The 22,447-nt window shown below is 29.8% G+C and overlaps 2 protein-coding genes across 11 annotated transcripts; one reads left to right on the forward strand and one right to left on the reverse strand.

Moving 5' to 3' along the window:
• Positions 1–109: 109 nt before the first annotated feature.
• LOC115233136 (G-protein coupled receptor Mth2-like) lies at positions 110–7,176 on the reverse strand. Of its 2 annotated transcripts, XM_029803405.1 has the most exons (6): positions 6,052–7,176; positions 5,490–5,568; positions 3,824–4,005; positions 2,092–2,257; positions 994–1,096; positions 110–919 (listed from the first exon to the last, which is right to left on the reverse strand). In XM_029803405.1, the coding sequence occupies exons 1-6, from the start codon at positions 7,070–7,072 to the stop codon at positions 851–853; spliced, it is 1,620 nt and encodes a 539-aa protein (XP_029659265.1). In that variant the 5' UTR covers positions 7,073–7,176; the 3' UTR covers positions 110–850. The 2 variants fall into 2 exon arrangements, with proteins under 2 accessions (XP_029659265.1, XP_029659264.1); XM_029803404.1 differs by having other exon boundaries at positions 110–1,096.
• Positions 7,177–12,730: 5,554 nt separating this feature from the next.
• On the forward strand, positions 12,731–21,287 carry LOC115233105 (proto-oncogene tyrosine-protein kinase ROS-like). 9 transcript variants are annotated; one of them, XM_029803353.1, is made up of 10 exons: positions 12,759–13,256; positions 13,798–13,953; positions 15,533–15,677; positions 16,254–16,347; positions 16,472–17,131; positions 17,378–18,789; positions 18,944–19,063; positions 19,222–19,448; positions 19,697–20,170; positions 20,439–21,287. In XM_029803353.1, the coding sequence occupies exons 2-10, from the start codon at positions 13,864–13,866 to the stop codon at positions 20,784–20,786; spliced, it is 3,570 nt and encodes a 1,189-aa protein (XP_029659213.1). In that variant the 5' UTR covers positions 12,759–13,256; positions 13,798–13,863; the 3' UTR covers positions 20,787–21,287. The 9 variants fall into 9 exon arrangements, with proteins under 9 accessions (XP_029659217.1, XP_029659213.1, XP_029659215.1 ...); XM_029803351.1 differs by having other exon boundaries at positions 12,760–13,353; positions 13,772–13,953; XM_029803350.1 differs by having other exon boundaries at positions 12,760–13,353.
• The last annotated feature ends 1,160 nt before the right edge of the window (positions 21,288–22,447 follow it).

Here is a 22,447-nt window from a genome sequence, read left to right on the forward strand (position 1 = left end):
ATATTGCACTTTTCTTTTCATTTGATTGCTTTTCTACTAGATTATATTAAAAGGAACTACATAAGGAGATTGATGAGGAATATTTATATTATTCTTTGATACAACCGAATGCATATGTGTCAGTTTACTATAAAATATAAACGTTATTATCTCACACGTATGTACATACATTCATATATGATTTTGTCCCTTAAAGCGTTTTGCACATCAAGCGAATAATCGTACATGAGCGATGTGAACACCGCTTGAGGTATAAAATCGTTTTGCGTGTGTGCATGCGAGCATACGTACATCTGAAAACCAAAAATGTCACAATTCTGGTATACAATTATCATTTCTCAGGATTGACTGCATTAATTTTATTCAACAAACTGGTCGCAATCGAAAGCTTGAATTCACATTATACAGGATATCCTAAAACTACCGTATTTCCTCTTAATGGCAGATTCCTTAGAACATTTCATGATGAAAATCCTAATAATCCTAAAAATAGCGAGATTATAATAGTTTTTAGATGGGAAGCGATTATATAATTCTAAATAAGTGAAAGAAAGAGCCAATATTAGACTAAAAAAAATATTATTAATAAGTGTTAATTATAAGATCATCAAAGCATCATGGTGCATTATTAGGCCTTTGAGGTACTTTCAGTATCTCCGTCATGCTGCAATTCGTCCCTGAGTGGCCATCTTGAGCGTTCACTTATATATAGTCACTTCCGTCCGCTTAACACCAAATGCTCTCTCCTGTTATTTTCTACTCGATGGTTTGCCCGCAAGAATTTATTTTCTGCATGAGCATTTCTCCTGACGTGGTAGTGTCGGTGTTCGAAGATGCATTCATTACGGATTCAGTTTCTCGAAACAGATTGCATGTTTGGCAACTGAATCGCTTTAATAGCAGTCGCTTGATAGTCTTCCTGCACACGAATATGATGAAGAAACCGATATCCTGCATGGTTTCTATCAAGTAGATAGTAAGCAAGGCATTTACCGGCAAAATATCGTACAACCAAAAATCCCACGCTGTTGATATGATCCAATCTATGGCTATTATTATAAACAGCATAATAAATAGTTTCAAATACATATTGAACCTGCAAATAAATAAATAAACAAATAAATATACATATACAGGGTGTCCGGCAAGTAAGTGACAAATCAAAAGGTGGAGATAGATTGGATCAAACTGAAATGAAAAGTCCTGTACCATTTTTTTTTAATGACGCTTGATAAAGAAATTATTATTGAGTAAAGTCTGGCCAATCAGCGTTGACCTTTAACCAGACGCACGTCGATGATCCGCGCGCCTGGTAGTAGCGGCGGACCGCTCACGTCACGTCCGGCTAGACTTTACTCAATAATAACTCCTTTATTAAGCGTTATAGAAAAAAATGGTTTTCTTTTTAGTTTGATCCAACCTACCTCCATCTTTCAGTTGATCACTTACTTGTCGGAGACATCTTGTATACAGTATATATACATTTCTTTTATATTTTTTAAAACTATAACAATCGAATATATGTGTGAAAATTATGAATGAAAACATTTAAAGCAAGTCACAAAGCTTCAAAGTAACTCTTAAAACATTTATCTTCATAAAACATGAGTTTTATAAAGATAAATGTTTTCAAAAAATTGTAATTATTTCATATTTTTATATTTCAATAATAATAATAATATTGTTAAGTTAAACTTAAATTAATGAAATAAATTTCAAGAAAAAGAAAGAGAGCTATAATATCTTTTTGAAAAAATTTTTAAGAAATATGATTGTTGCATGTATATGTGTTTTTATAGAATGAAAGCATTATTTTCACTTGTTCTTGTTGTTTATAATCTTTCCGAAAATCACAAAGCTCCTGAGAAAACGCGTGCAAGACTCGATCGCGGCAATATGTTTGTTTGTATAAGAGATTTCGTAATTATGAAAATACAAGAGAAAAAATATAAAAATAATTATTCCTCTTTCTTATGGAAATGCAAAAAAAAAAGAATTTTGCGATGACATTAACAAACGGATATAGCGGCATATATTAATAAAAGATAGACTATAATATATCGATGTGAAGACATTTGATTTTGTACAAACCATTTCTTATTGTTATTATAACATCGATTCTCTGAATTTCTCAGATGACGAGCTGCGTCCCTTTCGTAGCTCGCGATTCTCAATGCCGTAGAGATGGATAAACAAATACTACCAGTAGAACAGATAATCGCAGGTAGGTAAAGGTATAACGCAAGCGGCACATCATCTAAAATAAGAAATTAATTTTTCACATATTTACATATCGTACTTTGTAAATATATACATATATATGTATACTGCGTTCACAGAAAGAGAGTTCACGACCACGCTTCGCGCAGCTTTGGACAGATTAGGTGGGGATTAGGTCAGAGACTCGAGTGCGCTACTTCAGTGCCGTATGCCGTATGTGTATCGATCGTGTATCGTGAATCGCCTATGATTAAGATATAAAATAATTCAAAAAATATTTAATGAAAAAATATTTTATTTTAGTGTTTTGGAAAGCTTTCGAGATAAGCTATAAAAATGTGCAATGAAAATGGGGGGTTCCATTTAAGAAAACATCGATCACATTGACCAGGCTTTGAAAAGGTCAAGGTCAAGTCCATATTTTCGTCATGTGGCCCCCTTCAAACCATCCAACTTTTGTCAGAAACATTTTTTCCGTATCTTCCATATTTTTCGAAATATTTGCCTGCGGCATTAGAAATGGGACACCCTGTATACAGGATGTTCCACAAACATATGACCAAGCATTAACACTATATTCTAGAGTCTAGAGAGATGAAAATAAAAAAAAAAGATTTAATAAACACAGATCCAAAAATCGACCATTAATGAGTTAAGTCATTAAACGCTAATTTAAACTTGTGAACATTAACCCAACATAACCGCAAATAAATTAGCATCAAATTCATATAAAGTTATAAGAACTGTTTAAAGTAACTATCTCCAACAATAATATATATGCTTCAGCAATAATGTATATATATATATATACTTCAACATGCTTTCTCACGGTCTGTCAAACTCGGGCGAAAATAATGGGAGAATTTCGTATGATATTAAACAAATTTATAATGCGCTCCCAAAATTCATCAATATTTTGAATAGGTTCTGCAGCATAATGTTTTAAAATAGTCCCATAATTAAAAATCAATGGGATTGATATCTGGTAAACAAAGGGATCAAGAAATTGGCCCAAGAAAATGGACCGCCTCTACCAGCATTCCGGATACAGAAACGAGCAGGATGCGAGATGTTTAAGAAATGGCGAGTAGTTAAAGAAAAATGAGCTGGTGCATCATCGTGCATGAATTACATTTGTTGCCTTATTTGTAATAGAACAATTTCTGACACTTTCGATAAGTTATCATTCAAGAAGTTTGTATAATTTGCACTATTTAAAGTAGATGGTAAAAAATATAGACCAGGTAAACAATCATTAACTATTCCGCTCCATACGTTGCAAGAAAACTAATACTGATTATTAATTTTTATTTTTCTCTCTTTACATATTTTAGAAAATAATCTTAATTACTTTGAAACTGATGTAATTCGTTAATGGATATCTTTCGGACCCATGCTTATTCAAATTTTTTTTTTGGTTTCATTTCTAAAATATAGTGTTAACGGTTGGTCGTATGTTTTTGGGATACTATATATGCATGCATATATGCACAGAAAAAAATATATATATATATAACATAAACTTTTAGTAACTAAACTTGTATTAGTTTAATCATAATTATATATGTTGCGTTAATAGAGTTATTTAGCAATATCCACTTACCATAAAACCAACATCTAACGAGACCAATTTGCGGTCGAAGATTTTTTGGTACGCTGGGAACGAATTCCATGATAATACAGATAATAGTGAGAATTAAGGGGCCTCCCCACGCGTAGGCTGAATACATGATCAACTTTTTTCTCTCTTGTTGATTTATATTGCTTTGTAATGAACGGAATCCTCTATAAAAGACAATTTACTGATCATATTCAGCTATAATAAATAGAAAAAAAATGCAAATGCAAATGCACATTAAAACAATTAACAACAAAAATCTGTTTTAGTCGAGATTCTTGAAAGTTTGCCTTGTAATCATTACAGAAATAAAAATGACAATTTTGATATTAGATTTAACAGATAAACTTTCAAAAAATTGAAAATCAGCTTTTGTTAAAAAACTTGTGTGTCATATATTGTTAGATACATATACAGGGTATTTCGTTTTAATTTCCCTAGGCAAATATTTCAAAAAATATGGAAGATACGAAAAAATGTTTTGTACAACAGTTTTATGGCTTCAAGGGGGACATAATACGGTATCATTTGGTTTGACTTTGGATAGTCGTTTGAAGATCTCATGAAAGTCATCATCAATTTCTTAAATGGAAACCCAATTCTTCTAGCTTATCTCGAGAGCTTTTCAAAATACTATAATAAAGTATTTTTTTATTAAGTATTTTTCGAGTTATTTTATCTCTTAATCTGAAATATTGATATAAAAAATAAAATAATGATATAAAAAATAAAACATCTCGTAAAATATATAGTTTTCGATAATCTTATTATCATAATATTTTTATGTACAGAATGAGAAAAATACTTAATGGAAAAATACTTTATTATAATTTTTTGAAAAGCTCTTGAAATAAGCTACAAGGATATGCAATAAAAAATGGGGATTTCCATTTAAGAAATTGAAGGTGACCTTTATGTGATCTTCAAACATCTATCCAAGATCAAACCAAATGGTACAATCTTATGTCCCTCTCGAAGCCATAAAACTTTGTACAAAACGTTTTCTCATATCTTCCATATTTTTCGAAATATTTGCCTGGGGAAATTAAAATGAAACACTCTATATAATATATATTTTCTTTATCTCACGAATTTAAAACCAGCATTGGTTTAATCTTTTTATTTTTTTAATAAAAAGATGGTTTTAAATTCGTGAGATAAAGAAAAAAAAATTTTTTTAAATTTATTATACCGTAATCTAACGAAATTTTATCAATAATTCAGAATGTCAATTCAGAAATATATTATTATGTTTTCAAAAATTGGATACAATTTCATAGACAAGAATCAATGTTCTGTTTTGAATAAAGATGGTCAAATAGAAATTTTTAACAGAAAAACCATATTTGTTTCACATTATAGAAATGCAGAACCCGTCTTTTCTATAAAATTATTGTGTGCTTTAAGTTAAGTAATTTTTTATACTATCAGGCAAACACGGTACGATATGACAAAATATTCTTTCCGATCAAGTCAAAATATTATGTTGTTTTTGTTTTTATATATTGTTGTAATCTCATGCCTATACTCATACATTTATCGTAGACGAATATTATCATGTCATGTTGCATAATATAATTCATAATCTTATATAAAAATTAATTTACATTATAGATTAAGTATAGCATGTAATTCATATTTAACAACTTACCTGAATGTCCACCACATATCAAAACTCATGACATTTAACCAGAAGAAACTCGCCAAATAGCAGAAATATTTGATAAGGGCTGAAACAATGGAATAAACGAATCAACTAGTAAGTGCATTTTAAAATGCTAATGATTGACAGACATTACTATGTCTATGATAATGATCATGAAAAACAAGATTTACTTTAACTGTCTAAGAATTTACAACAGAAAACAATATAATCAATACGTATTTGTTGATATCAATTAAAAAATATTTCGATTTATTAGATATAATTGTGTAAAATGGCACAAAAAGGACATTACTTAAATTCAAATTTTAGACAATAATATTTAAAAGTTCTAACTTAAATTGTATGTTAAATAAAATGTATTAAAAATTTTAATGTTATATTACTATTATTAATTCTTATTTGTTTGTATTTTTTGTATTTTTAAAATTTTTCAGAAATTATACATTCAAGTTTTATCATTGAAAAATAATTAACACGAGAGTATACATTAATAAGCCTAACAGATGTGGTGCATTGATTTTATTGTTACATGATTAGTAGATCATACCGATTGTAATACAGATGGGATATCCCAGAGCCATCGTGTTGATTAAACTATTATTATCCGTAATGTCGATCATGTATGTAACAAACATTAAACCGCTGTATCTGCGCAGCATAAAAGCATGTATGTTACGAACTTCTGGCAGTATGGAGTACACTAGAAATGTCGTCAGCAAAAATAACATAGATATTATACGCAAACAAATAAATATGACATCATCTAGAATATCGTCATCTATAATATTGTTCATAGATTCATTTATTTTCTTATTGATGAGTTTGTTGTAAGTCTCCAAGCAGATAGTCATAACAAACTTATCCCGATTCACAACGGCCAGGCAATAGGATGTTGATTCGACGAATGTATCGTAATAAGGAAGATATAAAGAACCGTTAGCAAAAAATATATATCTGGTGCTATTGTTATCCGAATCAAACAGAAAGCGTTTAGTCTCCTCGCACGGATCGTGAACGATCAGCTGAAAAAGTTCGTCCAATTTTTTATTTCCGCTCTGCCATGAATCGTTCATGTGTATGTACACGTTCGGGAAATAGTATTTATTTTCTCCACTAATGCATTTATCATCAATCAGGCGATCGCCGAGAGGACAACAGAGCCGAATGCAAGTAATATTGTCACATATCTTATATGGAACAATGTTATATTTATCTCCATCGGAAAATTTGTGGAATCCATATAATATGGAATCATTTTGCCTTTCCATTGTCAAGTTTCTATAGATTTCCTGTGACATAGAGTCTTTCTTGCGGTTGACATTTGTTGAGTTTGTGCGAAGCTCTACTAACATTTGATTATCATTCACATGATTTTTTATGGAATCCGTTACGTGTTTATATTGCACAGAGTCATTATCTCTCTGATTGTTATTTTTAATATGGTACTCATACTGTATATCATTATATTGGACATCTTTGATAAAATTTTTGTGCAAATCGTCTCGCACTGTTTTCATCTCGTCGTCATAGTTTTTTATAGCGTTTGCATCAATCTCGTCGAATCGCATAGTCGAATTGTTATCTTTATTGTTGTCATTCGTAGAATTTCGCTGATACTTCGAAGACGAAGCGACGAGCAAAAGCGCACAACACCACCAAAATGCAAAACTCTTTCCATTATATATGTATACATATGTATATACAGAGTGGACCATTTTAATAAATCCACGTGAATATCTCAAAAAGGAGATATTTTTCAAAAAAATGTTTTAGACACGAGTTTTATGGCTTCGAGGGGACCACATGATGAAAATATGGACTTGACTTTGAGTTTTCAAAATGAAGTCAATGTGATCGATGTTTTCTTAAATGGAATCCCCCCCCCATTTTTTATTGCGCATTCTTGTAGCTTATTTCGAGAGCTTTTCAAAACGCTATAATAAAGTATTTTTTCATTAAGTATTTTTCGAGTTATTTTATATTTTAATCTGACATATTTTGAAGTAAAATATTTAGTAAAATATTTAGTTTTCGATAATCTTACCGTAATACTTTTATGTACAGAATAATGAGACAAATCAATTAGTATAAAATTTTCTTTAATTAATTTCTCAATAATTATTACGAAAATCGCAAAATGGTAAAGAACTTTCCTACTCAGTTTTAACCCGCTCTGTCTGCACACGACGGGTGATGCGATTGACTCCGGACACCCTGTATACAGGTGTGTGGCTCTAAAAGTGGCTACCCCTTTTTATCTTTTAAACTAAAAGAAATGGACCGTAACAAATATATATCAAATTAAATAGTTCAAACTGAACTCTATTGTGAGTATATAGTGGTTACTTCCAAAAGCTATCTGTGTTAACGAACGGAGAGGTATACATAATTTTTTTATAATAATGTGAATTTTTTGACATGAAAAAAGTTGTAGCGCTGTTTGGAACGAATACAACGATGTATGATATAATGTAAATGTTTCACATATTATATGAGTTTTATCAACTTGAAGTATTGCGGGCGACGCCTACCTTTTCATTTTTGATCCTGCGATATGGCCAACTTCGGATTGAGTATTATGATTAAATGTAAACATGACATATGTCAATCACGAATCAAGGTTGATTCAGACTATATGGCACGGACCGTAATGTGTATGTTCAGATTGCTTCGGCAATCGTCCGTCAATCGACGGTTGACGTTTAAAGTCAAAATGGATGGATCATTAAAGATAGATAAAAAATGTTTAAAAAGGATTAAAAAGATTTTTCAACTACCATCTCACGCACGCGAAGAGTTTCGGAAAATGTGTTCAAAATAATGAGCCAAAAATTTCGCTTTACAATCGAAGGTAAATTGAAGTTAAAACCAGAAAATGTAAATAAAATCATTTTGACTACGTACATTTTGCATATATATCTCCGAGACTATAGTATTAATACAGACCATGCGCATAATCATAGCTCTGACACTGATTTGACAGAATTTTTTATCACGGAACACGGCCATGTTGAATGCAAGAAACAATAAATTAAAGACTATTTTATAAAACTTTACATAAAACTCATAAAACGCTCATAAAACTTCACATTTTCAATTAATTTGTCCTGGTCTATCTTTTGCGTCCGTTTTTTGCTGTTTATTGATTCACACTGACAGACAAGCATTGATACGTATCGACGCGCACCATCAAAACATTCTTTAGAAATTAGTCATAACGCAGAACAGAAAGTGAAAAGTTAGATGTTGCCTACGATATTTCAAGGTTGAAAAATTCACATTATTATAAAAAGATTATGCATATCTCTCCATTCGTTAATATAGATAGCTTTTGGAAGCAATCACTATGCTCACAATAGAGTTCAGTTTGAATCATTTAATTTGATATATATTTGTTATGTCTCTCTCTTTTAGTTTAAAAGATAAAAGGGGATGGCCACTTTTGGTGGGACACCCTGTATATATATATATATATGTATATGTATATAATTTTATCTACTGATTAATAAATTATAAATAATAATCAATATTAAATGCTGCATTAACTGCATACTTAAATAAAAATGTTATAGAATAAAGTTATTGTTCATATTTTCTTTTATTCTTTTTTACGGCAAATCGTCGAAAGATTTATAAATTATAGCAGGTTATTTGAAACATTGTTATCACTAACAATTAAATTATTATCACTAAGAATTACGATCAATTTTTAGTTATCTCACTGAATTTATAGGAACTAACATATGTTTCTAGTTTCGGCGATCTTTTTTTAGATATAGAAAGGAGCGTGCAAAGAACGTAGTATTTACACAAACAAGGAATTGAGACTATCAGAGACGACGTCTCAGGGACGATCAGCAAGGTTGAAGAAGTGATCCGACTATAGCTGTAACCAACCATGTATATAGATGGCGGTTTAAATGTTTCTACAATGTTTCTACAGATGATAGCTCGATCAATTCAACAAGATAAATTAGACATTTAGCTAAAATTTGTATTTAATGTACCGACAATCGGCATCTCATTACCAATCATTTTCCATATGTAAAACTAAAAATTATACATAGATTTTTAGTTACATATTAAACAATTTACATGATCGACAAGTGCGACAAAAAATTCCATTCATTCGACAACAAGTTTATCAATTTTATCTTTGGGTTAAAAAAGAAATATATGCTCAAAATTTAAAATTATATTAAAAATAAATTAGTTATTATTATAATTAAAATTATATTTATAATTAAAATTTTCAATTTATTTTATAGATATCTTCCAATTAGAAAGCGAATAAATATTGAAAAACCGGTTTGCACTCATCGCACATATTTTATACAAGTTGCATCGAAAGTGATTTGATTAAAAGCATTCGAAAATAGTGAAAGTTTAAATTTATATAATTTCGTTTTACACATTTGACTTTATTTTCGCCAAAAAAGTTTTTCGAATGCATTGAATATCTTAAAATAGCATTGAACAAATACTAAAAATTAAAATTATATCAGAAAATATAATATGTGTATGTGCAATTATTGCAGTATCGCTAAACAGATACATAAGAATCGCATACGCATGTACTGATGCGATATATATTTATCATATTTCATACTAATTAGAAGAATATTAGAATTAGAAGGATAGATGCAATAGTATGTATGTTAACATCCACATGTTGTTATATATATTATAACAACATATACAAGATGTCCAATAATAACCGTAGCCTGCAGCTGTCGTGTGCAGGTAGAGCAGATGAAATCAAGGAGAAAAGTCTATTACCATTTTGCGATTTTCACAATAGTTATTGAGAAATCAATTAAAAAAGATCGGCCAATGGGCGCGAGTATTAGCGCGCGGCGAGAAAAAACGGTCTCATTAATATGTGATTGTTAGGACACGAGAATCCAGCGTTATGTACCTCTCGTACGTAACCGTTGTCATTTGTAGAGAGCTTCTCCCAAAACTTTATCTTAGCGACCATAAATTTTTAAGTTGTTTTTTTTCGCTGCGCGCTTATACTTGGGCGAATTGGTCCATCTTTTTTAATTAATTTCTCAATAATTATTATGAAAATTGCAAAATGGTAAAGGATTTTTCTTCTCAGTTTCACCTGCTTTACCTGAGAGGTGATACGGTTATTATGGGACACCCTATATATGTATATTTTTATATTATAAGGTAGATAAAAATGCAAAATATAATAAATTCTTTATAAGAATAAAACCATTAATTCAAGATATTATTTAAAGTAGAAGTAACAAGCAGTATATTAATTAAGTCAATATTAAAAATAGTAATACAAATTTAGGGTCTAAAAAAAAATAGTTGCAAAGTTATCTTAAAAAATTTGTTAAAAGTATGATTTTTGCATTTATAAAGTATAAAACGTCAGCTATTATTTTATACAGGATATATAATTTGTCAATTTTTTCAGAAATCATATAAGCTCTCGAAAAATGTAATTGCATAAAAACGGCAACCATATATATATTTTTTCAAAAGATTTTTTAATAACAGCGAACTGTCACATAAGAACTAATCAAGAAATGATTTAGACTTGTTATCTAAACATATTTGTAATGTTTAAAAAGATTTGAAGGTAATTATTTACATTAACGGACACCTCGCCGATGACCTTGACCTTGACATATGCTGTCAAGGACATGACCCTGAGTAATTTTTCTTTATAATTTAATCGGCGGTTATTGTTTATTAAAAAGTTATAAATAAAAAAAATTTGAAAAATTTGCCATTTTGTGTCAGTGCTAAAGGAAGTAATTGGTATATCGATTATATGCAAATTTTCAATCTGTATTCTTTTAAGTTTAACAACACATACATATAAAAACATTGATTCTGTTATAATTTAACTAAATATAAAAGGCTAAAATCTTATTTTTTTTTTTTACAGATGGAGCCCATCTGAATTTACAGACGAAGTAATACAAGGATACACGGTGCAATGTTGGTTCATCAAAAACCAAAAAGAGATTCATATGTGACAACAGAAATATCTCGTCTACAATATTGGAGTGCACGGTGTACAATCTAAAACCTAACACTACTTTCAAGTGCAAGCATATACTAAAATTGATGCTGGCCCTTACACAGATTTAATTGATGTATCGACTATGCATAAAAATCCAATATCGCAATTATCGATGAAAACGGAAAATGGTATCGATATATAGGATCTGGATTCAAAAATCAACATTAATCTCGTTAATGATGATACCGTGATGGATTTCACTTATTTGATAGCGGAACATAAAATTTATTGGAGCAGTCTTTTGGGAAAAATACTGTTATTGGAGATAAATGAAAACGAAATTAGAGAAATAATTAAATTTCGAGGTGTTGCGCTCAATCTCTGCATCGACTGGATAGCGAGAAATCTGTACTGGATACTAGTAAGCAAATCTGATCTTACTGGTGACATCATAAAGCTCGACTTAACAAAGTGGGAAAATGGCATAGTCAAATATGATATAATATTGAAAACAAATAATTATTTGCGTATCAATATAAATATACTGCCATGGGGTATGTTAATTTTCATCCATTTGAAATTGAAAATCCTTCTATTGATTATTGTTAACCTTTTCATTTTCTTTTTATATGATCGCACCGTGATAGGTATTAGTTTTTTTTCGCAAAATATCATACGAAAAATCGCGATATTTCGCAATATTGGTTTCAGCGTAAAAATGTTAAGGGTCTCTTATATACCGTGGGCTCTTACTCAGAACACTAAATAAGAAGCCAGAATTGCGAAAAAAATTATTTTTCTCGAAACTTGAATATATCTTTATACGAAAAATTGTGATTTCAGAAACGCGGAGATCTATTCTATAAATACTTCATTTTTCTATAGTTTTAACCGTATATTTTTCGAAATCAAAGGAGTTTTAATCATTAACAGCATTAATTAATTTTTTCACATTTATATGATCGCTCGGTGATAAGGATACTGTCCTTATCACCAAGGAAGGCATTCTCTTCTTCGAGTCCTTGTATTTTTATGGTTTATCAAATTCCGTTGTCTCAAGATTGTAGAGGTCTGTTGCGCTTTCTTCTTCCTGTGGTGTCCATCGGAATATTTTCTGCGGCTATTTGTCCTCAGGCAGTTTTAAATCATGTTCAAACCACTGAAGCTTATTTTTCTTCATTCTCTCGATTATTGTCTCTTTTGCTTCCAACTTATTCAAAAATTCTGATATAATAAATGTAACTACGGTATCTCTCTTCAATCTGACTTTTCTTTCTCGATCTGTCCGGCATGGTGATCGTAGGATCACCATAGTACTGGATCATACTTACCGCCGGCATAGTTTTTAGGTAAAGTACTCAAACCTCCTCACCCGGCAAATGCCGTCGTTACAAGATATGCTCTTTGAAGTTTATTGTCGCGATATATGTGATTACATATTATTTATAAATGTTAATTACTTATTAATAATATTAATAATGTGAAATTAAACAAATCTTAAAAAGTCTAGCTCTTTTTAAAATAGCGACGAATGTTTTCACAGAAGAAAATGAATCGCAAGTGGAGTGCAGCAAATAAAAAATAGTAGTTCGGCAAAAGTGCTTCATTTAAATCAATTATTCAGGTTGATGATTTATGATGGCCACCAATCAAATACAAATACGCAATCGCGTCATGTGTCTCTCGATTAGAACCGCATGATATAAACGTTTCAGTCCGTCAAGAACGATGTACACGAATAGTGGGCCCTCAAGAGCACGATAGTATATATAATATATATAAGAAATAATTATCACACACAGTTTTTAATTGAACGCAGTATTTAATCAAACAAGAGATATAGAAAATATATATAATCTGGTAAAATTTGGCGCATGAATAGTGACAAAATTAAAGATTTATAATTCAGTAATTTCCTGTTCGTCTATAATTTTCTTCAACAATAATTATATATTGCACGTTTCTTTCCATTTGACTGATTTTCTATTAAATTATATTAAGAGGAATTACAAAGGAAAACTGATAATATTTATATTATTATTTGATACAAACAAATGCATCCGTTCAATGTTGTCATTAGTTTTCATGAAAAAAGTGAGCAATTTATTAACCAAATGTTTTATAATTTGATGATATGCAAAATGCATCGTGATTGGTTATAAAAAGAAATTTCGAAAAATAGCGCTAGAAGAGATGTCATGATTGATATACTAAACAAATTTCAAAAAATGATATATATAAGAAACCATCGATTCAATTAACAATTTTCATTATCAAGAATATCGATAGAATCACTATTCACAGCTGAGTCGCCAAGGATTGTGCGGAAACTGATTAAGAGCAAACATTCACCAAAAAAATCAAATTATTATGTCAAAGACGATATTATGTGTTTTACTAAAAGTGTTAACGTTAGCGAGAACGGATATCTTGTCAAAGTATGTGGATTCAGACATACAGGTAAGAGATTGCTTCGTTGAGTAAAATTAAATGTTATTATAGCTAATAGTTCATTTGGGTAACTAAAACTGTATATGATAATAAAATATATGAACTATATACCATATAATAATAAAATAACACTATATAACATAAAACATTAGAAGAATATGTGATGTTATAAAAAAAGGGATAGTATAAATCTGGGAAATTTTGTTTATAAATGTATGTTACACAGTGCAAATTTAAACTTAATTAAGATATATTAAAACTTAACTGTATTATCTCTCTCTCTTTGCTATTTTTAAAAATAAGTATTCTTGGAACATCAATAAGATTTTCTGTTTTTTCTCCGCTATATTAATACATACTTATGGTGACGCTTGAACTGATTTTTGTGTGATTTTTCTTCAATTTCTAAGACCTCTTTATTTTTTTAAATATTTATAACCATTTATTAGTATAACTAAATTAGTTTTTATTTAACAAAATTAATTTAAAAAGTCAGCATCATTTTTTTATCTCAAGGATAGTTACATATATACATATATAACAGAACAGATATACTAAATATCGAAATAAAGTCGAGTATCGGTAAAATGGAATTTCGAATTGTATCAATTAATCTAATAGTCAACAATAAATTTAATAGTTGCAGAAATCAACAATATACGCAACCAGCCAATTTCTTGCTACGCCTTCGACTTTATATATAATTTTAATTGTACACATATTCGTTATACATATAGCTATATACATATGATCTTACCTAGGTAATGTATATAGGTTAATTATAACATTATATTCTCCAGAATTTGTTTGCGTTAAAAAATGTAACGATAACCGAAAAGAAATTCGACAAAAGTTTGAATACAAGAATTTACATAATTTCTATAACCATAAAACGACAATATTTATAGCATTCATATTCTTGAAGTACAAACGTTATTAAAACTTTAATGATAACAAATTTTTAAAAAGAAAGATCGTGTTAATGTAAAGTCACTTACTTGAAGAAGTTAACTAATTTACCGTAAAAGAACAAAATCATTAAACAAAATTGTTTCAACAATCAAAAAGAGCTACACTTTTATATATTATTTGCTAAGAGAAGCGGTTATGGATTCTTTTTAACCCTTATAATCTATTCTGCGCCACTTTGGGCTATCAACACACACACAATACATACAAATTGACATAGTTGCATATGCATAGCAGATCGTTTGGATCAACGAGGATTGAGCATTAAGCCACTACATATTGATTTACATAACATGCTTATTGATCTAAACGGTCTTATTGACATTTATTTGACGCAGCTGTATCAATTTGTGTGCGAGAGCATTTTCTCTTTAATAAAAGGATCATGTTTGATATGCAGAAAGATGTCTTCAAAAACAATAAAAACAGATTTAAAAAAAATGTGTACACTGTATTTAACACATCATCAATCAGGAGAGGTATAAAAAAAAAATCAAGCTGATGATTAAACAAACAAGAAATTTCATGGCGGTTTTATTTATTTGTACATATATTATTTATCATTGAAGATATCCAGCGGTGCTTACTTAATTCTTTTCGTATGTTATATTTTATCAAGGATATTCCAGAATTCGAGAACAACGATTGTCCCTTTTTGCAAAATCTCACATATGACAGGAGTCATCCTGATAGCATGAGTATGAGAAACAAAGTTGATGAAATTCCATTTGCAAATATGTCTGTGATCCAAGAACATAATAAAAGTAAGTAGCAAAAAAATGCATAAATCGTTAAAAAAAAAGTCTACGACAAAAATAAATTGTAAATATAATTTACATTAAAAAAAAGTAAAAGTAAAATCCAAAAAAAAAAAAAATATCTTTCAACAGCGAGAAGAATATAAATTTCATTTTGTCGCAAAAAGAAGAATCCACATATTATATGTAAAATTAATCAAGATTTAATATAAAGCAGTTAATTATATTAATTAATTTTGATAGTTTTTTTTAGAACGATCAAAAATATTGTACTTCTGATTTCTCAATCAATAAGATATTTCCGAAAAATGTTTAATGCTTTATTAAGAACTTTGTATTTGTTTTTGTTCATTAATAAAATTACTTTTCTGAGTCTTATAAAACGCGCAAACTTTTTTATATTATTTTATTATTTGAAAAATCAACACTTGCTGTGCTAATCTCCATATTTTGTAATTTACGTTTCTTTTTCTTGCTTTTATTTTTACTTTAAATTGTTTTTTTTTTTCTGAATTACTGACATACTCAACTTAATGTTCTTGTATATAATTATGCCAATATGTGCAACCTTAAAATTTCTAGAAAACATTTTGAGCAAACCAACATGTCCCAGAGCATTTGTAGAGTTTTATAATCGATTCCTAAATGAAGAAGACGACATTTATGTGACATTCAGGTAAAAAATCTAAATTCTCAGACAATATTTTTTTTTAAATTTAATGACATATACATATAAAACCGTTGATTCTGTTATAATTTTACTAAATATGAAAAGGCCAAAATATTATTTTTTGTTACAGATGGAACCAACCTGAATTTACAGACGAAGTAATACAAGGATACACAGTGCAGTGTTGGTTCATCGAGAATCGAAAAGAGATTCAAATCTGCGACAACAAAAATATCTCAGCTACAGTATTGGAGTGCACGGTGCACAATCTAAAACCTAATACGACGTACTACTTTCAAGTACGAGCGCATACTAAAATTGGTGCTAGTCCTTACACAGATTTAATTAATGTATCGACTACGCACGAAAATCCAATACCGCAGTTATTGATAATAACGCAAAACGGTATCGATATATGGGATCTAGATTCAAAAATCCACGTTAGTATCGTTATGCATGGCATAATGGATGCCACTTATTCGATAGCGGAACATAAAATTTATTGGTGCAACTATATGAAAGAGCTAATGATATTGGAGATGAATGAAAACAATATTAAAAAAAAAATAGCTAAGAGTAAATATCTTCCGAGGCATCTCTGCATCGATTGGGTAGCAAGAAATCTGTATTGGACAGAATTTGACGGAAATGAATTTTATTACATCATGAAGCTCGACTTAACAATGTGGGAAAATGGCATAGTCAAATATGATAAGATTTTGGGAAGCTCATTAATTCTTCCTTATTCTAATCTACTTATTTCAGATTTAACTATACTACCGTTTACAGGGTATGTTAACTTTCATCCATTTGAAATAAATGAATAATATTTTCATTAAAAATTTGTACTGATTTGTAATTTTTCAATAATTTTATTTATCTTTGTAATTAAGAGTAAAAGTTATAAAGAAATTATAAATTAACACAAATTTAATTATAAAAATGTTTAGTATTCACTATATACATATAAACATTTTTTTTCTACTATTGTTTTAATAATGTTCTATAATAAGAAAATAATGCATTTATTTTTTAGAACTTTATATTGGAAAAATTACACTGAAAATTATGAAACTCAGATGATGCAATCGGATCTTGATGGGAAAAACGTTCAAATTTTTCAGAAAATTGTATCTATATGCCCCTTCACAGCCGAAGTTTCATCATATTCTATTTTTATTATGAAAATTGACGACATAAATACTAAGAAACCGCTAATATATTGGGTGTTGGATAAATCGTTGTTTGTGACAGACTTTGACGTTTCTATGTGTAATTTGATTTTACGTTCCGAAAAATTCGTCTTGACATCTTTAGCGATTGACAAGACAAACATTTATATTAAATGTATCAATGATTATATATATGTTTTGAAAAAAAAGTATGCACTTCTCGAGAGCGTAGACGCATTCAAATACATCCAAAAGATAAGAGCGCCTTTCTGGATTAATAAATTCTATGCTTTCGGTAAATCTTTGCAATCATATCCTTCGACGAGATGTCTAACGCCTGACAAAAAAGTTTACAACGTAGGAATATTGATGGTAACGACAAACAGCATCATCGTAAATCTTCCGGAGCTGGTCCACAAGAGTGGATGCAAAAACAACTTACCTTCCACTTTATATACCATCAACATAAGCTATCGTTTAGACGATGAGCTTAACAAGTTCGATAATTTCATCGTGCGCACGTACGAGCGATATTACGAGATTCAGAATTTAACGCTTACAGAGTACAAATTACTGTTAGTCCGAACAAGCAATTTTTATTCTGATCAATTATTGATGGAGCCATCATTCGACTCGGAAGTGAAAGTGATGATGAGAACTAAACCGAAAAAATTAGACGCACCGGAGAATGTGACAGTTGAGGCTCTGACACCTACTATAGCGGCAGTTTATTGGATGCCGCCTAAGATGCTGAACATGCCTGTGATCTACGAAGTACACTTGGTGTGTGATACCAATCTGTTTGAAAATAAAGTCTTTATTATCGAAAAGGCCGAACATATAAGAAACGGCATATTTTTTAAAATAATCGAAGAGTTAACACCAGGACAGAATTACACGATATATGTACGCATATATCCAGTCAACTTCAGTGATTATTATAATGACAGTTTGAGCAAAATCTTGTACATGTATTCGGAACCAAATGATATCATTTTAAGCGAGACTAGCATAACCAGTATGAATATCTCGTGGATTCCACCTGTTAATTTGACGATTGCTTACGTACTAGAATACAAAAATATTGAGATCATACAGGAGTGGCAAATTGCAAACAGCTTTAAGCTGAATAATAGGATGGAAGTAATGTACTATATAAAAAAATTATCTCCGGGAACTCTATACGAGTTTTGTTTGAGACTGAGATACCCCAAGTACGAGAAAGATTTTATATGGCCGTCTAATGGAAGATTTATTTTTTCAACACTGCCAATGAGTAAGCAAGTGAAGATATTATAACATTGTATACTTATTTTAGATATAAAAATATTTACATTTAAACTAAGTAATTTTTTAATAATAAAGTTATAAGTAGAAAAAAGTTTAAAAAAAAAATGAAGATATTAAGAGTATATTTTTGCGTAACAAAGGTGATATTAGTTGTGCACCCTTGGAATCCACCCTTGGAACATCATTTTTGCAATATTTTTTACCAATCTTAAGCTCGATCGCTACAGTTATTATAATTTATGTCTACTACTTTTACTGTTGTAAGTATATTTGATACATTTAAATCTTTAATTGCAGCAAGAGATTATATCTAATGTAATATATAGAGATTTTCTAAGAAAAGTTAATTTACTTGTTGAAAAAGCGATGTAACTTTTGCAATATATTATTAGATAAGTATATTGCAATTTTATAACAGATCGACAACGCAAAAAAAGTAACGAGCAAGTTTGGCCTCCGACAATGACCGACCTCGAATTAGCGATTCTACATGAGATACCGAACGGTAACGTTCAATTCAATACGTTATACAATCCTATGTTGCAAAATGAATATGTACTGACCAAAATCAAACGTGAGGAAATCAGACTAGAAAAACTTTTAGGCAGCGGCGCATTTGGAATGGTAAAAGCTAATTTTTTCAATGTACGCTAATTTCTAGATTTATAGAAATTGAAACATACGCATTTTTCGATAAAAATAATTACATGAATAACTTTTTTTAAAAGATTATAAGTAACGCAAAATTTTTATAAGATAACATACACATGCACCCCATTATGTATTTTTCGTTAAATTATTTAATACAAAATAAAAGATATAATGTCACTTGACATTAAATTATATATTTCTTAATGAAGTATAAGTTTAAATTTATTTTAAATATTTCGCAGGTATTTCGAGGAACAGTAAAGAATTTAGAAAAACCGGACATAGAGACACCCGTTGCCATTAAAATGCTTCGAAAAAATGCTTCGTCGCAAGAGAAAAGGGAATTTTTAGAAGAGGCCAGGCTTATGAATCACTTTCGACATAAACATGTGCTAAGATTGCTGGCCGTTTGTTTAGACGAAGATTCTCCATTGATCGTATTGGAATTAATGGAAATTGGTGATCTGCTACATTATTTGAGATATAGTCGAAAATTACAACCATCAGATTCGCACGCTTTGCGTTTGCAAGATTTGTTCGCCATGTGCGAAGATGTTGCGCGAGGATGTTGTTACCTGGAAAATCTGCGTTTCGTTCATAGAGATCTCGCATGTCGAAATTGCTTAGTATCCGCGAGAGATCGCGAGAACCGTATCGTTAAAATCGGCGATTTTGGACTATCTAGAAATGTTTCCAAAAATGACTATTATCGCAAGGTAAATCAATTATTTAAAAATAATGAAATTTCTTAGAAATGTTTGTATGTTCTTTTTTTTGTCGTAATAATATAGTATATGTCGTAGTATATGGCGTAATAATATAGTATATTTACTTTGAATAAAATTTAAGAAAAGTAAACTATTTCTATTTATATAGAGCAATATACATGTAGATAAGTGAATGTTTTTTGTTTTAGCACGAATACTTTAAAAATGGACAATTTGAGAACTAGAAGATTAAATTTACTAAAATCACATGTTTTAGATGGGACAAGGTCTGTTTCCTATTTGCTGGATGGCACCTGAATCTTTGGTGCTCGGAATATTTACTTCCCACAGCGACGTTTGGTCATTCGGGGTTCTAATGTGGGAAATTACATCGTTAGGTGAGCATCCCTACACTGGCAAGACTAATTTGGAAGTGATAGATTATGTACGCGGTGGAGGCAGATTGCCAATGCCTCTCAATTGTCCATCGACTTTGTACGAGTTGATGCTGCGTTGCTGGAATCCAGCGAATGATAGACCAAACTTCAAACTTTGTCTTGAAAATATTATTGCTCTAAGAAATAACATAGAAGATACCTTACTGAGTATAGTAGATATTATCTAGCCGATAATACTAAATTAATGACGTTATTTTCTAAATGATCAAATGCGAAGTTCTACATAGGAAAAATAATTTTAAATATCTAATATTCTGCCATTTTCAAGTTTAATCTTAATATGTTAAATTTATAGATAGAAAGAAGAAAGACATTTTTTCTTACTTCGCGAAAAATTTTGATGGTTAAAAGACACAACACTTGCTTTTATAACTGTAAATAATATAGCTGACACTAGTACTTTCGAGTAACTGAAACGAAACCTAATGGATCTGATTACTATAATTATCTATATGTGATATGATTACTATAATTATCTATATGTGATCTGATTACTATTATTATCTATATTTGATTACTATAATTATCTATAATTATCTACTATATATAGGTAGATTGCTACAATAGTTTTGGCAATAATGTGTATTTTATATTATATTAGCACTCTGTTTTATATTCCTATGTTTTTTCTTACTTGAATGTTTAAATATAATATACATTTTTAAAAATTGTTTAGAATTCTTTATACCTTTTTTGTTCTTTCATTCAAAATCTGGATGTACGATTGAATTGATTTCAAAAGTAGAAATATTAAAAAAAAATAACTGCGTGTTCCCAATGTGAATCATATTTAGATCCTCAGAGAGTCGAACGATAAAGTACCGGAAGAAATATATTTAACTTTATAATATTTAATTCAAATTTAATTTAAATTTAAATTATATTTAAATAAATATTATTAAAGAAATAATTATTGCTCATAAAAAGAGATCCAACAAAACGATAACTTATTATTTCGGACTTCTGTCACTACATTTCTCTTACTTAAATAAATAAAACAAAATTTAATTTAATTTAAAAAAATTAATTACACGAAATACGCGCTTCAAAATTAATTGTCGCGATATAATTAACGTATGATCTAACGTATGTAAAGGATAATTAATTATTAATCATATTATGATAGACTTAATTGAGATTGGATTGTCAAATTTATATTGTTCCTAATCTTCTTAACAAAAGGAAATTGTATAAAATAGTTTTTTTTTATTTCTTACAAAAATAATGATATTAAAATGTTGCGTTAACTAAATAAAAATTTATAGGTAAGGGAAAGTAGGGTAAAACCGGGTACCTTTTTGGATTTGTTTTCTTATAAAAAATCTGAATAAAAAAATTTTGTCGACCCGGTACGGTCAAACCGGGTACCCATTTGAAAATATGCAAAACACCGTGTAATTACAAAATCTAGATTTATTTTAATCAAAACACAAAAATATAAAGATGTATTTTATAACAAAAATCACAAATAAAAATATCCTTTTGTTCGACATTGCTGCAGGACTTTCTTATTTAACTTTTTAACTTTTGGGATCTCAAAAAGCTATTTCTTTGAGTGGTTTCTTTTTCTGAGCCTTAGTTTTTGTTTTCAACTGCTTTTTGTAGGGACACAAAGTCAGGATAATACTTCTTCCTCTTTTCATTACATGAGATGTGTAAGTACTCGGTTTTGCCCCAACACAAGAAAAGTAACAAATACGGCGGTTGTATATTCCGGCGTACAAAGTGCCGATCAAAATTAGTATGATATACTCTGTAATATGTACAGAATGCAATACTGCATTTATCGAAACAGATGCTCTATATATAGAAAAAGTGCACGATGACT

This window comes from Formica exsecta, unplaced genomic scaffold, assembly GCF_003651465.1.
Source record: "Formica exsecta isolate Colony F162 unplaced genomic scaffold, ASM365146v1 scaffold160, whole genome shotgun sequence".
NCBI classification, from domain to species: Eukaryota; Metazoa; Arthropoda; class Insecta; order Hymenoptera; family Formicidae; genus Formica; species Formica exsecta.

Bases quoted from the DNA above. Each gene is read 5' to 3' on its own strand.
- LOC115233136 (XM_029803404.1), bottom strand. From the start codon at position 7,072: ATGCGATTCGACGAGATTGATGCAAACGCTATAAAAAACTATGACGAC. The intron at 4,006-5,489 runs GTAAGTTGTTAA...TGTCTTTTATAG, and splicing joins GATATGTGGTGGACATTCAG to AGGATTCCGTTCATTACAAA. The intron at 2,258-3,823 runs GTAAGTGGATAT...TTCTTATTTTAG, and splicing joins CGTTAGATGTTGGTTTTATG to ATGATGTGCCGCTTGCGTTA.
- LOC115233105 (XM_029803353.1), top strand. From the start codon at position 13,864: ATGTCAAAGACGATATTATGTGTTTTACTAAAAGTGTTAACGTTAGCG. The intron at 19,449-19,696 runs GTACGCTAATTT...AATATTTCGCAG, and splicing joins TAAAAGCTAATTTTTTCAAT to GTATTTCGAGGAACAGTAAA. The intron at 20,171-20,438 runs GTAAATCAATTA...CACATGTTTTAG, and splicing joins AAAATGACTATTATCGCAAG to ATGGGACAAGGTCTGTTTCC.